We start from the raw sequence: 15,548 nt of genomic DNA on the forward strand, positions 1-15,548 counted from the left end.
GCCAAACCATTAAGCCACCTGGGCTGCCCCTAAGGCAGACTTTTTAGAAAATACAGACCACATTATTTTGGAAATAGATGATCAAATGAAGCTGCCAACAGGACAGTGATTTAAGAATTAAAGGACTTGGGACACCTGGGTGGCTCAGCAGTTTAGTGCCTGCCTTCGGCCGAGGGCATGATCCTGGATTCCCGGGATCAAGTCCCACATCGGGCTCCCTGCATGGAGCCTGCTTCTCCCTCTACCTGTGTCTCTGCCTCTCTCTCTCTCTCTGTGTCTCTCATGAATAAATAAAATCTTTAAAAGAAAAAAAATAGAATTAAAATTTGGTATGTGATGAACTTGGGAATTACACAGGTTTTGTGTATAGATAAAGCAGTTAATTGATACACAGGCAGGATTTATAGGAGCAGTTCATTAATTAGAAGAATATTTTTGAGAAACCAGTGGAGTATGGTCATAAGAGAAATGGACTTGGTAGAAGAAGCCATTAGAAGTTTCAGAGTCAAATTTAAGAGTTTGTGCTTGAATTTTAGACATTGCTTATGGGAAATACTGGTCGTGAGAAAAATTCAGTATCTCAACATGTAGTAGGTTCTACATTTTTGGAAATTGTTTCTTCTATATGCCAGATATGACTAATCAGCAGAATTAATAAGAGCATTAGGTGTTATTTGAATGTTAAGAACAAATCTAGAGACAGCTCGTGAACTGTAGTAATTAAAACAATTCAAAATATGTCTTCCTATTTATTTGCAGGCAAATTGCAACCTGATCTGTGGTGATGAATATGGTCCAGAGACAAAGATGAGCATGGCTCAGTTGAATGAAAAGGAAACTCCTTTTGAACTCATTGAAGCTCTACTTAAGTACATTGAGACCCTTAATGTTCCTGGAGCTGTGTTGGTTTTTCTGCCTGGCTGGAATTTGATTTATACTATGCAGAAGCATTTGGAGATGAATCCAGATTTTGGTATGAGTATTTTTGCTTGTGCCCTAGGCAGCATGTGAAAAAATGTAGTGTTGTGTCAATATTTGAATTAAAATGTGCATAATGTAGAGCAGTTTTCAAATAGACTATTATTTTTTGGCCTTAACCTTTTCTTATTGTTATAGGAAGCCACAGGTATCAGATTCTACCTCTGCATTCTCAGATTCCTCGAGAGGAACAGCGCAAAGTATTTGACCCAGTACCAGCGGGAGTTACCAAGGTAAGTATAAACATTTACACTTACGGGGTTAGAAGTTACATTGATATTAAACAGGTATTAGAGGCCTTCAGAGAGCTACCTCCCTCAAAATTGTAATTCATCTAAATTGAGGAGGGAAAGAAAGGGTCTTCTCTTTCTGAGCTTACTAATAGTAATAAGTAAGTTTTTTATTAGGCAGTGGGTGAATTTTTTTTAATGCTCCTGGAATTCTCATCATTTGTTACATGAGCAAATGATTCTTTTAAGTGTGTAAGAGGAAAATATTTTCTGAGGTATAATTTTTCTTAATATGTCTTCACAGGTTATTTTGTCCACAAATATTGCTGAGACTAGCATTACCATAAATGATGTTGTTTATGTCATTGACTCTTGCAAGTAAGTTTCCAAGGAACCTATTTGCCTAGAATAAATCTTTAGAATGTTCCATTCAAAAATCACACCTTTTTTTTTGAAATCCTGTGTTCTGTAGTGTCTATAATACTGTGACTATATATACTTGGTTATAGGCTAATTACTAATACTTGGTGTTGAAAGTGACCAAGCTTAGCACTAACTTTTGAGCTTTCCCACTGCTCTTGTTCGTGGATATTTGCTCATTTCTCATTGGGTGTTTCCATTGATCACAGCCATATTGTGGTATACTGTTCAGTGTATAAAGATGATCAATATTTATCTTATGACAAATATCCCACCTATGGGACATTCACTCAAGAATTAAAAGGATTCATATTCGATAAAGCAATGAGCCGGGGAAATACACACGGATGCATTATGTAGGGATAAAAAGTACACAATTACATGGTAATTGATACACAGAGAGGACAGAAAAGTCAAAACTTTGTTCTGTCTGGCCAGCTTGTGCCCTGTGTCTTTCTACATAGTACCTCAGCCTCCCGGGGTAATTGAGAAAGATCTACCAGTGCCCACTATAGGAATGGTGAGTAGCAGGCAGCTCTTCTGTGCCAATTCCAGTCATTTAGTGCCAGCTGCCTATGTGGAACTTTGAAGGATTCTGAGGTTGCCTTAGGGGTTCAGCAGAACTGTGTGAGCACTGGTTGGTGAGGTCATCAGAAGTGCCACATACTCAGGTTTATCACCTAACTTTTAGATCATAGATATGCTGGAGGTTATACAAAATTTTGAAATAAATTTTGCTTGAGTAATTACTGATTACTTAAATATATGTGCTAAATCCTATTTGAATGCTTTCCATTTATTAACTCACTTAATGTTTATAAATAAAAACCCTATGAGGTCAGTAAGAGTATGTTAGCCATTTTCAGATGAGGAAAATGAGGCACAGAAAGGTTAGTAACTTGTCCAGGACCTGTCCAGCTGGTAAGTGGCACAGACGTGTTGTAACTGCTTCTTAGGAGGTTGACCATTCTTCGTGCTGTTGCTCAGGCTTCATGTCAGCATAGCTACCTGAAAAGTATCCATCCTCTAGTGGAAATACCATAGTTATGTACTGGTGATACATGTGAATCTTAGAATTAGCCACTGTTTCCTATTTAGGCAGAAAGTGAAGCTGTTCACTGCTCACAACAATATGACCAACTACGCTACAGTATGGGCATCCAAAACAAACCTTGAGCAGCGGAAAGGACGAGCTGGCCGCGTGCGGCCTGGATTCTGCTTTCACCTCTGTAGCCGAGCTCGTTTTGAGAGGTAAGACCAATTCTTGAATCAAGATTACAGATTTGTTTTTTTACCCCTTCATAGAATATATCCCCCCAATCTACCCACTATGAACTTAACAAACTCAGCACATAAATGCTTTTGGTTACATATATTGGAGGATAGATACTTGGCTTAAAAAACAAGATTGTCCAAGAATGAGATTGTCAGTGATTTGCATGTTTGATACTGTTTCCTGCTTACTACAAATCATTATTTTGGCTCCACATAGGTCACTTTAGGATTACTGATACTTACAGAATGGTTAACTTATTGTACTTTAAAAAATACTGTATGCCTTTTGGGGAATGTTTGTGGTTGGGACTTGTTGATTTAAAAAAAATATCCTTATCTCTGAACTCCAGGTTGGTTTGTTTGTTTGTTTATTTATTTATTTATTTATTTTTTAATATTTTATTTATTTATTCATGAGAGACACAGAGAGAGAGAGGCAGAGACACAGGCAGAGGGAGAAGCAGGCTCCATGCAGGGAGCCTGATGTGGGACTTAATCCCGGGACTCCAGGATCACCCCCTGGGCCAAAGGCAGGCACTAAACCACTGAGCCACTCAGGCTGCCCTGAACTCCAGGTTTAATAAGATGCATAGTTATATGTTTCTGAAGATCTATGTGTGTGCATTAGCTTTAACTGATTAACTATAAGATAGAGTTAGGGCTTTTCTACATGTGTATATTTATCACAATAAAGAATTGCGGGACAGATTTAATTTAGGTGGCCAAATGTGTATATAATGCACTGAAGAGAAACCAAGGAAACTTTGACTTGTTTTTGTCCTGGTAACTTAAATGGCTCCCTGGTAAATTGTAAATGTGGGTTTATTTGAGCATCAGAAGTTAGCTCAGGAGACTGGCTGCAACATTTGGAAGATACCTACTTTTTAAAGGTTAGATTGCCCTTTGAAATTTTTTTTTTTTTTTTTTTTTTTTTTTTTAAGATCACAGAGCGAGAAAGAGGCAGGGACACAGGCAGAGGGAGAAGCAGGTTCTATGCAGGGAGCCCGACATGGGACTCGATCCCGGGTCTCCAGGGTTATGCCCTGGGCGGAAGGCAGCACTAAACCGCGGAGCCACCCAGGCTGCCCTAGATTGTCCTTTGAACTGAAGAAACAAGTGCTGTACTTGAACATCTTAGTGAAAATCACCTACTAATTAGTAATGGCATGAACCCATAGTAAAGATTTTTGTTCTTTTCTCTGTAGGATAAGAAACAGATAACACTATATGCTTTTTTTTCTTTTTGCTATCTGCATTTACGTAAACTTTATTTAAGCTGACTTAAGTGTCTTGCCAGCAGTGTTGGAATCATCTGTAAATTGTTCCATGAATTTTCATCATGAACAGTGAATAGCCAAGAAGTGAATTAGAAATGTAGAGAACTGAGGGCCCCTGAGTGGCTCAGTTGGTTAAGCAGCCAACTTTTAATGTTAGCTCAAGTCTCAATCTCAAGAGTTGTGAGTTCAAGCCCCATCATGTTGAGCTCCTGCTAGGCATAGACCCTAGTTAGAAAAAAAAAAAAAAAAAAAATTGAGACCTGGATTTTAATACCATTTATACCTATTATATCACGTAAACCTAAATATTTACACTCTTGTAGACCTCTTTCCCCATTTTGTAAAGTGAGATCAAGTTGCTTAACTTTGTTTCTTCAGTTGAAAGAGGAAGATAGATAATACCTAACCCACAGGATTTGAGAACTAAATGAGTTAATAATGTAAAATACTGAGAACAGTGCTTTGGTACATGGTAAGCTCTCAGTAAATGTTAGCTATTATCATTGTTAATATTAATTTGTAATAGTAACTTACTACTAAAATTTTTAAGGGTTAGATGATCTGTAAAATCTTTCTGGTGGCACTAAATTTTACGAACCAGAAAGGGAAGGTGATTGTGGGGAAATGTTAGTATCAGCCCAAATCTCCACAGAAAGTCTTATTACCATTTAGGGGTGGGGGGGGTGAGAGGTGTTTGTTTTTGAGTATTGTTGATAACTGATGTTACATTAGTTTCAGGTGTACAACATAGTGATTCAACAACTCTATACATTATGCTGTGCTTCCCACAAGTGTAACTGCCATCCGTCACCATATAACACTTTTACAATACAATTGACTATATTCTTTGGGGTGTACCTTTCACCCTTGTGATTTATTCATTCAATAACTGGAAGCCTGTATCTCCCACTCCCCTTCACCCATTTTTGCCTGTCTCCTCACCCTCTCCCTTCTTAGCCATTGTTTATAACTCAGGTTTGTCAGCAGGCAAGACCTGAAGTCATAGGTATGGGTAATAACATTAAGAATTCTTTTTTTCATCCTCCTTCACTCTTCAGACAAAAATACTATCAAGCTGTAAGTGGTAAACCACTGCTCAAGCAGTTAAAAGGGTCTTGTCCAGAGAGTCTTTGTGGTAAATACAAAACATTTTTTGTTAATTATAAAAGGGTGAGGGAAGGAGAGCTCTATAAACCTGATTATCTCTCTGCAAAGATTTTGTCAAACAGACATGTATATACAAGAGTGGATGGTTATTTTCTGCTTTTCTTCACTTAGACTTGAAACCCATATGACACCTGAGATGTTCCGAACACCATTACACGAAATTGCTTTGAGCATAAAACTTCTGCGTCTGGGAGGAATTGGCCAGTTTCTGGCCAAGGCGATTGAACCTCCACCTTTGGATGCTGTGATCGAAGCAGAGCATACCCTTAGAGGTACCTATAAACACAGAACCTACCTAACACGTGTTAATTATGCCATTTGTCTTGTCCTGGCAACTAACATGTAACAGATGAATCAAGATACATTTGGCAGGCTGTGGTAAGACTTCCAGTGCTACCTTATGTATTTAGTGTGGTCAGTTTTATAAAATGAGCAACATGGGGTAAGAAAGGAGTAACATGAGTCTTCTTTTGGTAAAAAAAAAAAAGCAAAAAAAAACCCACAAACCTCTTCACCAGTATTTAACAATTAGAATATGAATTACTCACTATCTAGTATTTTATGTGTATCTGTTAAAATCTCTATTTGTATTTTCTAATCATGTCATAGAAGTGGTGTAGTATCATGGGAAAAACTAAGAACATTGGCCAAGGGAATCTGATTTTGAATCCAATACTCATCTGCTATATGAACTTTATTTAGACTTTGGCTCTTCGCATCTCATTTCTCTCTAAAAATTACCTGTAGATGGCATGAGACTTGTTTAGGGCATATGTACTTATGCTGTTATTTTAGTTTTTATTTTATCTATAGAGTTTGCATGGGCTGTATTCAAGCTTTACAGCTTACAGGACCTAATTCTAGTACCTTCTCCCTATTAGGTGCTCCAGAATTTGGTTTTGTTCTGTTTTTGAGTAAAGAGAATTATTGGCTATGGGCATGGTGCTGGCAGTTGACTTGACAAATATTAAAAACTCAATTAACCTTAAATTTTTCATCTTTGCCTCAGTTAAAGGAGTGTTCATTACTGTTTCTGCTCATAAAGAAATATTTCCCCACAGAACTTGATGCGTTAGATGCCAATGATGAGTTGACTCCTCTGGGACGAATCCTGGCTAAACTCCCCATTGAGCCTCGTTTTGGCAAAATGATGATAATGGGATGTATTTTCTAGTAAGTGCTTTGTTTTATTGCTGATACTTAAATGGTAGAAAAACAATTTCAGGATCTTATTCCCCTTGCCATAAAAAACAGGATGGGCTCAGAAGAAAAAATTAAATTCTTAGAAGTGGCATACTTCAGATATTAAGCAAAGTATGAAATGAGAATGCATGATACCAGTAGATGGGTACCAGGGCTCAGCTTGTTGGGGGAAAGAGCACAAGTTTCTCAAAAGGGAAGCACAGTTCCTCTGAGGAGCGTAAGTGGTTGTCTTTAAAAGAGAAATGGAACTAGGAAAACAGGTATACTTTATCAGGAAATTTTGAAGATTAATTAAGAGAGTTGAGAAGATGGGGAAGAGAATAAGGAAAGGAAAAATAAAATACTTGGTCATAATTTATGGTAAATATTCATCCATTAATATTAGAGCTCCTTCATTTTTTTCTCTTTCTGCTTCTGGAGGGAGCAACTGTAAAAGTTCTTTGTTAAGCCAGTCTTGGTGCTGATAAAGCAGTATCATAGCCAGTAAAGACTGACCCACAGTGACAGTATGGCTCGTGAACTGCTGGAAAGAAAGTATGAGGCTGAATTCTCCTGTCTGTTTCAGTGTGGGAGACGCCGTCTGTACCATCTCTGCTGCAACCTGCTTTCCGGAGCCTTTCATTAGTGAAGGAAAGCGACTGGGTTATATTCATCGAAATTTTGCTGGAAACAGATTTTCTGATCATGTGGCCCTTTTATCGGTCTTCCAGGCTTGGGATGATGCTAGGTATGCATTTGAAAGCAGAAAGTTATAAAGCTGTGAGAACTCTCTTTAGTTTCTAATGTGTTTTGGGGCTTTGAGAATGACTCTTAAAAAAAATGACTCTTACCTATTTTAGAATGGGTGGAGAAGAAGCAGAGATACGTTTTTGTGAGCACAAGAGACTCAATATGGCTACACTAAGAATGACCTGGGAAGCCAAAGTTCAGCTCAAAGAGATTCTGATTAATTCTGGATTTCCAGAAGGTATGACTCTCAGATTCTAAGGATCTATCTAAAGTGACATTTATGTAGCATGTGCACGTTGACAGTGCAGTGTCTTTTAGCTTCAGACTTTAGACCCTGTGTTCGTTGAATAACCTCAAATAGTGTTTTGTCAAGTGATTGATCATTCTGCCCACATTTGTGTTTAGACATGAAATTTACCATGTTAAATTTTAAGTGCCTTTAAGTGTGCTGGAGAGTAAGGAGGCTTTGATATTTGATGGAGAGAGAGTAATTTAGCTGTTTATTTCTTATATTAGTTGAGCTTTTAATCTTTTGTTCTCCAACTATATTAAAAGAGCGTCATTTCCTAAAGTTGGGAATTGAAGCACACAACTGGACATAGCTGTATTATAGTTGAGAGACAGAGAACATAGTTGGGCAAGATGGCAAATTTCAAAAGGATATAATCTAAGTAACTAGACAAATGTTTTCCTCTGTTGTAAATGGACTAAATTTGTAATTTTTTAAGTCAAAATCAAAGGAAAAAAGGAAGAACATATCTTATATGATAGAATCCTCACAATAATCCCAAGATACAGATATTACTCTGTTTTATAGAAGAGGAAACACAGAGGTTTAAATTACTTGTCTAAACTCATTCAGTTAAGTGATGAGACTAGAACTTAGGTTTGTCCAGCACAGAATATATCCATGTTCTTAGTGGTCACTGTCATGCTTCTCAACCATGAGGAAGTACTTCTAAAGAGCATAGTGTGGGTGGAAACATCAGCCCTCATTCCAGTGGGCTCCCCTTGAACTGTCATTCTGTCTTTAAAAAAAACAGCTACTGAGGAACAGTAGATGTTCCACTTTACTCACCTGTTAGGTCTGGCTCACTTTTAGCAAGTAGATGATAACCTGAGTGAGGAGTTGGCTTTTGTCTTTAAGTAAACACTCAACTACTCAACTCTTATGGTTGAGTCTATAAGAGAATGTAAGTATTTTAGTTTTTTGTTGTGGAGACTCAGAATTTCTCCTTGAACTTAAAATATGGGTGCAAAAGTTCTGAGAAGACAGGAAATCTGAAAAAAGAGGTGGGAAGGAGTCAGTCCTAATTTTCTTAAGTTTACATGCAATCCGAGGATTAGCCAGATAATCTGATATTTTTACCCCATTCCTCTTAACAGATTGCTTGTTGACCCAAGTGTTTACTAACACTGGACCAGATAATAATTTGGATGTTGTTATCTCTCTTCTGGCTTTTGGTGTGTACCCTAATGTGTGCTATCATAAGGAAAAAAGAAAGATTCTCACCACTGAAGGGCGTAATGCCCTTATCCACAAGTCGTCTGTTAATTGTCCTTTTAGCAGCCAAGACATGAAGTACCCATCTCCCTTCTTTGTATTTGGTGAAAAGGTAAGAAAAGATTAGTTTAGAAAAATTTGCATTGAGGGGCGCCTGCGTGGGGCTCAGTATGTTAAGTATCCAATTCTTGATTTCAGCTCAGGTCATGATCTCAGGGCTCTGTGTCGGGCTCTGTGCTGAGCATGGAGCCTGCTTGAGATTCTTTGCCTTTCCCTCTGCCCAGCACACTCTTCCTCTCTCTCCCCCAACCTCAAAAAAAAGAAAAATTTACATTAGAAATCTACATTGTCATTACTTATTAATGCGCGGTGGGAATGTGAGTTTTTATTTTTAAAGCATAATTCAATAAATTATATGGCATTTGACAACCTGGAATGTCATCTGTTTCCTCTTGCCTCCTTTTCCATCTGCAGATTCGAACCCGAGCCATCTCTGCTAAGGGCATGACCTTAGTCACTCCCTTGCAGTTGCTTCTCTTTGCCTCCAAGAAGGTCCAGTCTGATGGGCAGATCGTGCTCGTAGATGACTGGTATGGATTTTCAGATGTGAACTTCAAACCACATTCTTAGAATTGAGGTGTAATGGGATTTAGCTGCTAATCTAACTTTATTTGCGGAATAAACATGACAAAATTTCATGGCAGAAATGAAGTGTTTTATAACATTGTCTCTTCTTGGAGAGTAGTGGTATATCTTGGTAGTACAGTTCATACTTGATAGTAAGTCATACCAGTGGAAGCAATTGCATAGGCATTGAAGCTACATCTGCCCCACATGAATATTACCCTAGGGAATTGGAATCTACTTGAAACTTGGGTACCTTTTCATGTACTCTGTATGTTGGTTAGAGACTACTGGTAAACATGTAGTAAGCACTTGACAAAAAGGGAGTAGATCTTAGTTGACCAGTCAGTAGGCTCAGTCATATTCTTGACAACTCCAGCAATGTGAGTCTCTTTCATTCTTTTATTGGAAACTGAATGATCTATATTGCTTACAATATTTTGCTGGATAGACTTCTTGGTTTACAATACCTGCCAGTAGCCAGCAGTGGATCTTAAAAACTGTTACCATTCTTCATACCTGTGTTTGCCTAAGTAGGGTTCATTGCAGGAGTTGAAAGTATTGGTACTTAGTAAGAAGTTTAATTTATTCCATCACTTAACCATGTGTGAAATTGAGAGACAGTAGTCTTTGCTATATATACCCTTCTTGTACCTTATCATTTTTCTTTGCTTTAGGATCAGACTGCAAATATCTCATGAAGCTGCTGCCTGTATCACTGCTCTCCGGGCAGCCATGGAAGCTCTGGTTGTTGAAGTAACCAAACAGCCTAATATCATCAGCCAGTTGGACCCTGTTAATGAACATATGCTAAACATGATTCGCCAAATCTCTAGGCCCTCAGCTGCTGGTATCAACCTCATGATTGGCAGTACACGGTGAGTACCACAGTAACATCTCTTTGAACCAAGCAGAAGACAGTAATCTTACACTGGCCTAAAATTCACAGTTAGCTAATAGAGGCCTTGTTTATTTACGTTAAAATTCTAGACAAACACTGAATATGAGATTTAATGCGGGTTAACACATTCAGAAAAAAGGGTGTTACTAATTTTTGTCTGTGTTAATAGTATATTGTATCAGTGCATGTCAGAGAAAGTCCAGGGTCGGTCCCATGACAGGAAAGTGACAGAGCCCAAACCATTCTCTTTCCACGGTACTCTTTTGCTTTCTCCAATGAAAAAATGTTGATTGAGGGGTTAAATCGGAGCTTCTTCAAATGAAAAGCCTCAAGGTTCATCTTAGTAGGGGAATGCAAGAATGCAAATATCTTAAGTGTGAAATTTCTCTTAATTCTTAAAATGTCTTATTTGGTTGACTTTTTCCACCTTTTTAATCTTTCTTTGCTTACAACTTTTTATTTGGAAATATTTGATATCTGCCGAGAAGGCAGAAGAGTAGTACAGTGAACACCAATAAAGTCTTAGAACCTAAACTCACTAATTGTCAGCATTCTGTGACACCTGCTTTTATACATTTGTGTGTGCACACACCTACTTTTGCTTAATCATTTGTGACTAAGTTGCAGAGCTTAGGACATTTTACATCAGTATACTTCATGCATCTTTTAAGCACATAGCAATACCATGATCACACCCCAAAATTTTAAATATTAACCTATCTAATATTAGAAACATACTAAAATTTTTCTAATCATCCAAGAATAATTCTTTGATCTTCCTTTCAAGGATCATTACTGCATTTGGTTATAAACTGTTAATAATTTTATTATATAGAACTGTGTCCTTTTTGAATTCTGAGTCCCATTTTGCTATAACTAGTTTACTTTTTAAAATTTATTAATCTTACACATAGTATTCAGTGTGTACCAGGCACTGTGCCAAGTGCTTTTCTGATATTAACTCATTTTAACATTTGATCTATGATGTAGGTAGATCTTTTTCCCCTTTAATATGAGTAAGGAAACTAACACAGAGACATTAAGATCCAAGGCTATACAGCCAGTGAATGGTAGGACTGGATTTCAAACTAAGGCAGTAAATAGCTTCTAAAACAGCACACTTATTTATTGTGTATACTTTGCTCTCCCAGTGGGTCAGATATATAGAATTATTGAGGACAGTCTTCAAAAAGAAAGATAAAGAAGTGTCATGGGTAGATAACAATTGTAGGTGTTTAGAATAGGAGAGATTACTTTCAGCAGGAAGGATGGTGATTAAGGAAGCTTCACATATAATCCCTGAAGGACAAAATTCCAGAACCTACAAAGGATGGGATAAATATCAGAGTTTAGGATGCATGAATATAATGGTGGCTTGAATTTACAGTAGGGAGAATTGAAATGGGAAAGAGTAGATTAGACAGGTTTGTAGGACAATTGGGAGGAATGGGTGATGGATTGAAATGGGGGGTGGGAACAGAGGAGTGGTGAAGGAGTGAAGTTAGATCCCAGCTATATTTCTGACTTGAAAAGCTGTGAATTTCATAGTGTTAGTCTTTAAGAAAAACTGCATAGGAAGAATAAGGGTATGCTGAATTGGAGTTGTTAACAAGTGAGACATCTTGATTTATGCAGTTTTTCATTACACCTCATTTTTTTGTTTGCCACATGAATCAGATCTAGGTGTAAATAAATCACAGGCATTTTTCAAAAACATATTTCAGAGTTAATGCAAAAAAGTACTTGGTGATAAAGATCAAACTGCCAACTCCAGGAGCCTCTTACATATTACTGCTTTTGTAGAATGCTGTATAGCTGAGGCTCAGTAAGTGAACCATCTAAAGCTGTAAGGACCTACTGTCAAAATGTAAGATCTTTGAGAATGAACCAAAAAGAATTTTAGAGGGATCCCTGGGTGGCGCAGCGGTTTGGCGCCTGCCTTTGGCCCAGGGCGCGATCCTGGAGACCCGGGATCGAATCCCACATCGGGCATCCCGGTGCATGGAGCCTGCTTATCCCTCTGCCTATGTCTCTGCCTCTCTCTCTCTCTATCATAAATAAGTGAAAATTGAAAAAAAAGACTAAAAAAAAAAAAAAAAAGAATTTTAGAAAAACAGATGGTTACAGTCGATGCATTCTTCTGTGGAGAATTTTATTTCTAGTCAGATTTTATTTCTTTTTGTATTTGTGCACTTGGCTTCATCTCCTTTATTGTATTAAATTTTCAAATATGACTAAATGTTTATGCTTTGTGACTAGTTGAGATGTATTAAGGATGCTTTGCTAAAGTGGTGATTTTGTACTTTTCCTAGGTATGGAGATGGTCCACGTCCTCCCAAGATGGCTCGATACGACAATGGAGGTGGATATAGACGAGGAGGTTCTAGTTATGGTGGTGGAGGCTATGGCAGCGGAGGCTATGGAGGTGGTGGAGGCTATGTTGGTGGCGGAGGCTACAGTGGCGGTGGCTATGCTGGTGGCTCCAACTCCTATCGGGGAGGCTATGGCGGAGGCTATAGAGGAGCTGTCAGTGGTGGCTATAGAGGTGGTTCTGGAGGAGACTATAGAGGGTCTAGTGGAGGAGGCTACAGAGGTTCTGGGGGATTCCAGCGAGGGGGTGTCAGAGAGGGCTATGGGAGTGGTTACTTTGGACAAGGAAGAGGAGGTGGTGGCTATTAAAACTTGTTATGTCAGTGCCTATGCATAGACAGTTAAAAAATGCATGCAACCTGTTTTCCCAAGTTGTTTATTTGATGCCAGTAAGTAAACCCATTTTCCACCCATTTTGTGGTTCATTATAGTTTAAGGAAACCAAGCATATAGATACATTAGTGGTTTTGTTTATATTATGTAAAATATACTGATTCTGAAACTACCAGTTTGTATTTTTTTCTTTAAGGAGTAAAGATTTGCCTTTAAAATTAACTTGATATTTTCTTGGCTTTAGTTTAATACAATAGAAAATAAAGTATTATACCAAATACTGGTCATGTAGTTCATTGTTGACATTACACATTAGAATAATTATGCAATGCCAGTTACATCTTAGTTTTATGCATCACAGGAAGAATTGTATTGTTTTTCAAAGTATACCAAGTGATACTGTTACTTGTATTTAGAATAAATAGCCTTGAAATGGAATTGTTGTTCTTCTAGTAAATACTGGTCAGTGCACAATTTTCCATGAACCTCTGATCCCTGAATAAAACTTTTGACCTAGGGCTGAACATTTTGACTTTTTCCCAAGTTTTGTCTTTGATAAAATCTGAGACCAAGATCCCATTCTCTTTTCTAAGTTATTTTGCAGTGTAAAAATTAATTTTAATTAGAATTTAAAATTAATCTACACAATTCTTGAATTAAGGTTATATTTAGTCAAAGAATGAAGGTAAGTAAAGCTTCACCCATGCATCAAGTTCATTTTCATAGAGATATTTATATGTTTTTAACATTTTAGGTTTTCAATAAATTTTTACATCGCTTATTTGAGATATAGCACAGTACAGTAGAGATTACAAAGGCTTTGGATTAACTAGAACTGGACTCCTATCTTAAAGCTGCTCTAGGGCCCATGAATGATCTTGGGCAGGTTATATTTTACATTAGTATCCTTTTCAAAATCTTCTCTATGTCCCCCCCCCCCCTTTTTTTTTGTAAGATTTTATTTATTCATGAAAGACAGAAAGAGAGGCAGAGACACGGGCAGAGGGAGAAGCAGGGTCCATACAGGGAGCCTGATGCGGGACTTGATCCTTGGGACTCGAGGATCACGCCCTGGGCCAAAGGCAGGCGCTAAACCACTGAGCCACCCAGGGATCCCCTCTATTTATGTGCTTTAGATCACCTGCTGTTGATCATCTGATGACTCCTATCTATTTAGGGTCTCAACTCTGTATCCAGCTGAGACTTCCTTTCTGGGCATCAGATCATACTAACAACTGTTTGCTGTTTGACATACATTGCTGCTTAGGTATCCTACAGAAATAAAGAACTCAGCACTTTACCAGACTGAAGAAAACCACCTAATTCACCCTGTGCCCTATCCTATACTCTCTTCCCTGTTCAAGTGTTTGTTTAAGTCTCAGGAGTTTCAGCTACTTAATTGTCAAAACCTTATAAATTGCCACATGTAGTTCTCCCAAAACACCTTCCAGTTGTACTTTTGTAAGCCCAACTACCTCTTTTATTCAGGCTATCGTTAACTTGGATGTACAGTGATGCAGCAACCTCTTTTTTTTTTTTTTTTTTTGATGCAGCAACCTCTTAACTGATCTTCCTGTTGGAAGTCCTCCTGCTGTCTACAATCCATTCTCCATACTACAGCCAAAATAAACATTCCCATTCAAATCTAATACCACTACCACCCACTCCCACCTTTAACCAGTGATTCCTAGAGCCTTGAGAGTAGAGGCTAAACTTCTCACCTCTTCTACTCTAGCCTCAGTCCTCCTTACCGACCATACTGAACTTCTAGCCTTGTCATTGGACCATGCTTTCTCTTGCCTTTTGCACGTGTTGTGAAATCTTGTACCACAGAATGTATAAATTCAATGCCTCGCTTAACCGGTACTAATTTCTCCACAAACTTCAACCACAAACGAGAAATCAAGATGATCAAGAATGACTGAGATGTCAAATTACATCCCCTAAAGGTTGAAAGAACCACTTCGAGACCTCTAATAATCTTTTAGTCTTTAACTAAAAACCTAAGCAAATGCCTATGCAGATTTCTAGAACCCTTCTCTTTGTGGCTGCCTCCTGTCTGTATTCTGCCCTATAAATTGTAGCTATCCTCCCTAAACCGGCCTTTGTCTCTTCTTTTCTGTGAGACTGTGTGTGCTTTGCTTGGTTCTTTCTTCCTCTGCCATGATCTACCAAAGTGCCTCCACACAGAAAGGCAGAGTGATCTTAGGACTCATTTGTTTCCCTTATTTTGGTGATTATACAGTTCTGCATTGCTTGTCTGATGCGTGAAAGCTGTTGATTCAGGTATATATACACATACATGCAGAGATACATATAATTGTGTGGAGATTGTTTTTAAAAAATAGATCATTTGGTTTTCTAGTTGTTTCCATGGGAGTGGAAAGGAAAATCAACTGTCAGACTGTCATAGCTGTAGGTGAAAGTCAAGTCCATTTTAATTGTCAGTCCATTATAACGTCATATCCAGAAGTAACTTCTTTGAAAAAATGATCAGACTCGTGGAGACTGCAACCAATGTGTTATGTTTCCTTTCT

The 15,548-nt window shown here is 38.0% G+C and overlaps 1 protein-coding gene across 2 annotated transcripts in view; it reads left to right on the top strand.

The window, feature by feature from the left end:
- The window catches only part of DHX9 (DExH-box helicase 9), a 58,953-nt gene extending 45,770 nt beyond the window's left edge, over positions 1-13,183 (top strand). For both annotated transcript variants that reach the window (XM_038542247.1, XM_038542248.1), the window contains 12 exons: positions 760-973; positions 1,117-1,211; positions 1,513-1,586; positions 2,727-2,879; positions 5,459-5,619; positions 6,409-6,520; positions 7,116-7,277; positions 7,390-7,517; positions 8,666-8,895; positions 9,258-9,373; positions 10,085-10,285; positions 12,621-13,183. In XM_038542247.1, the coding sequence (XP_038398175.1) occupies positions 760-973; positions 1,117-1,211; positions 1,513-1,586; positions 2,727-2,879; positions 5,459-5,619; positions 6,409-6,520; positions 7,116-7,277; positions 7,390-7,517; positions 8,666-8,895; positions 9,258-9,373; positions 10,085-10,285; positions 12,621-12,987 (2,013 nt within the window). In that variant the 3' untranslated portion in view covers positions 12,988-13,183. The remainder of the gene's footprint in view (positions 1-759; positions 974-1,116; positions 1,212-1,512; positions 1,587-2,726; positions 2,880-5,458; positions 5,620-6,408; positions 6,521-7,115; positions 7,278-7,389; positions 7,518-8,665; positions 8,896-9,257; positions 9,374-10,084; positions 10,286-12,620) is intronic.
- Positions 13,184-15,548: the final 2,365 nt, after the last annotated feature.

The sequence above is a fragment of the Canis lupus genome, chromosome 7, assembly GCF_011100685.1.
Source record: "Canis lupus familiaris isolate Mischka breed German Shepherd chromosome 7, alternate assembly UU_Cfam_GSD_1.0, whole genome shotgun sequence".
NCBI classification, from domain to species: domain Eukaryota; kingdom Metazoa; phylum Chordata; class Mammalia; order Carnivora; family Canidae; genus Canis; species Canis lupus.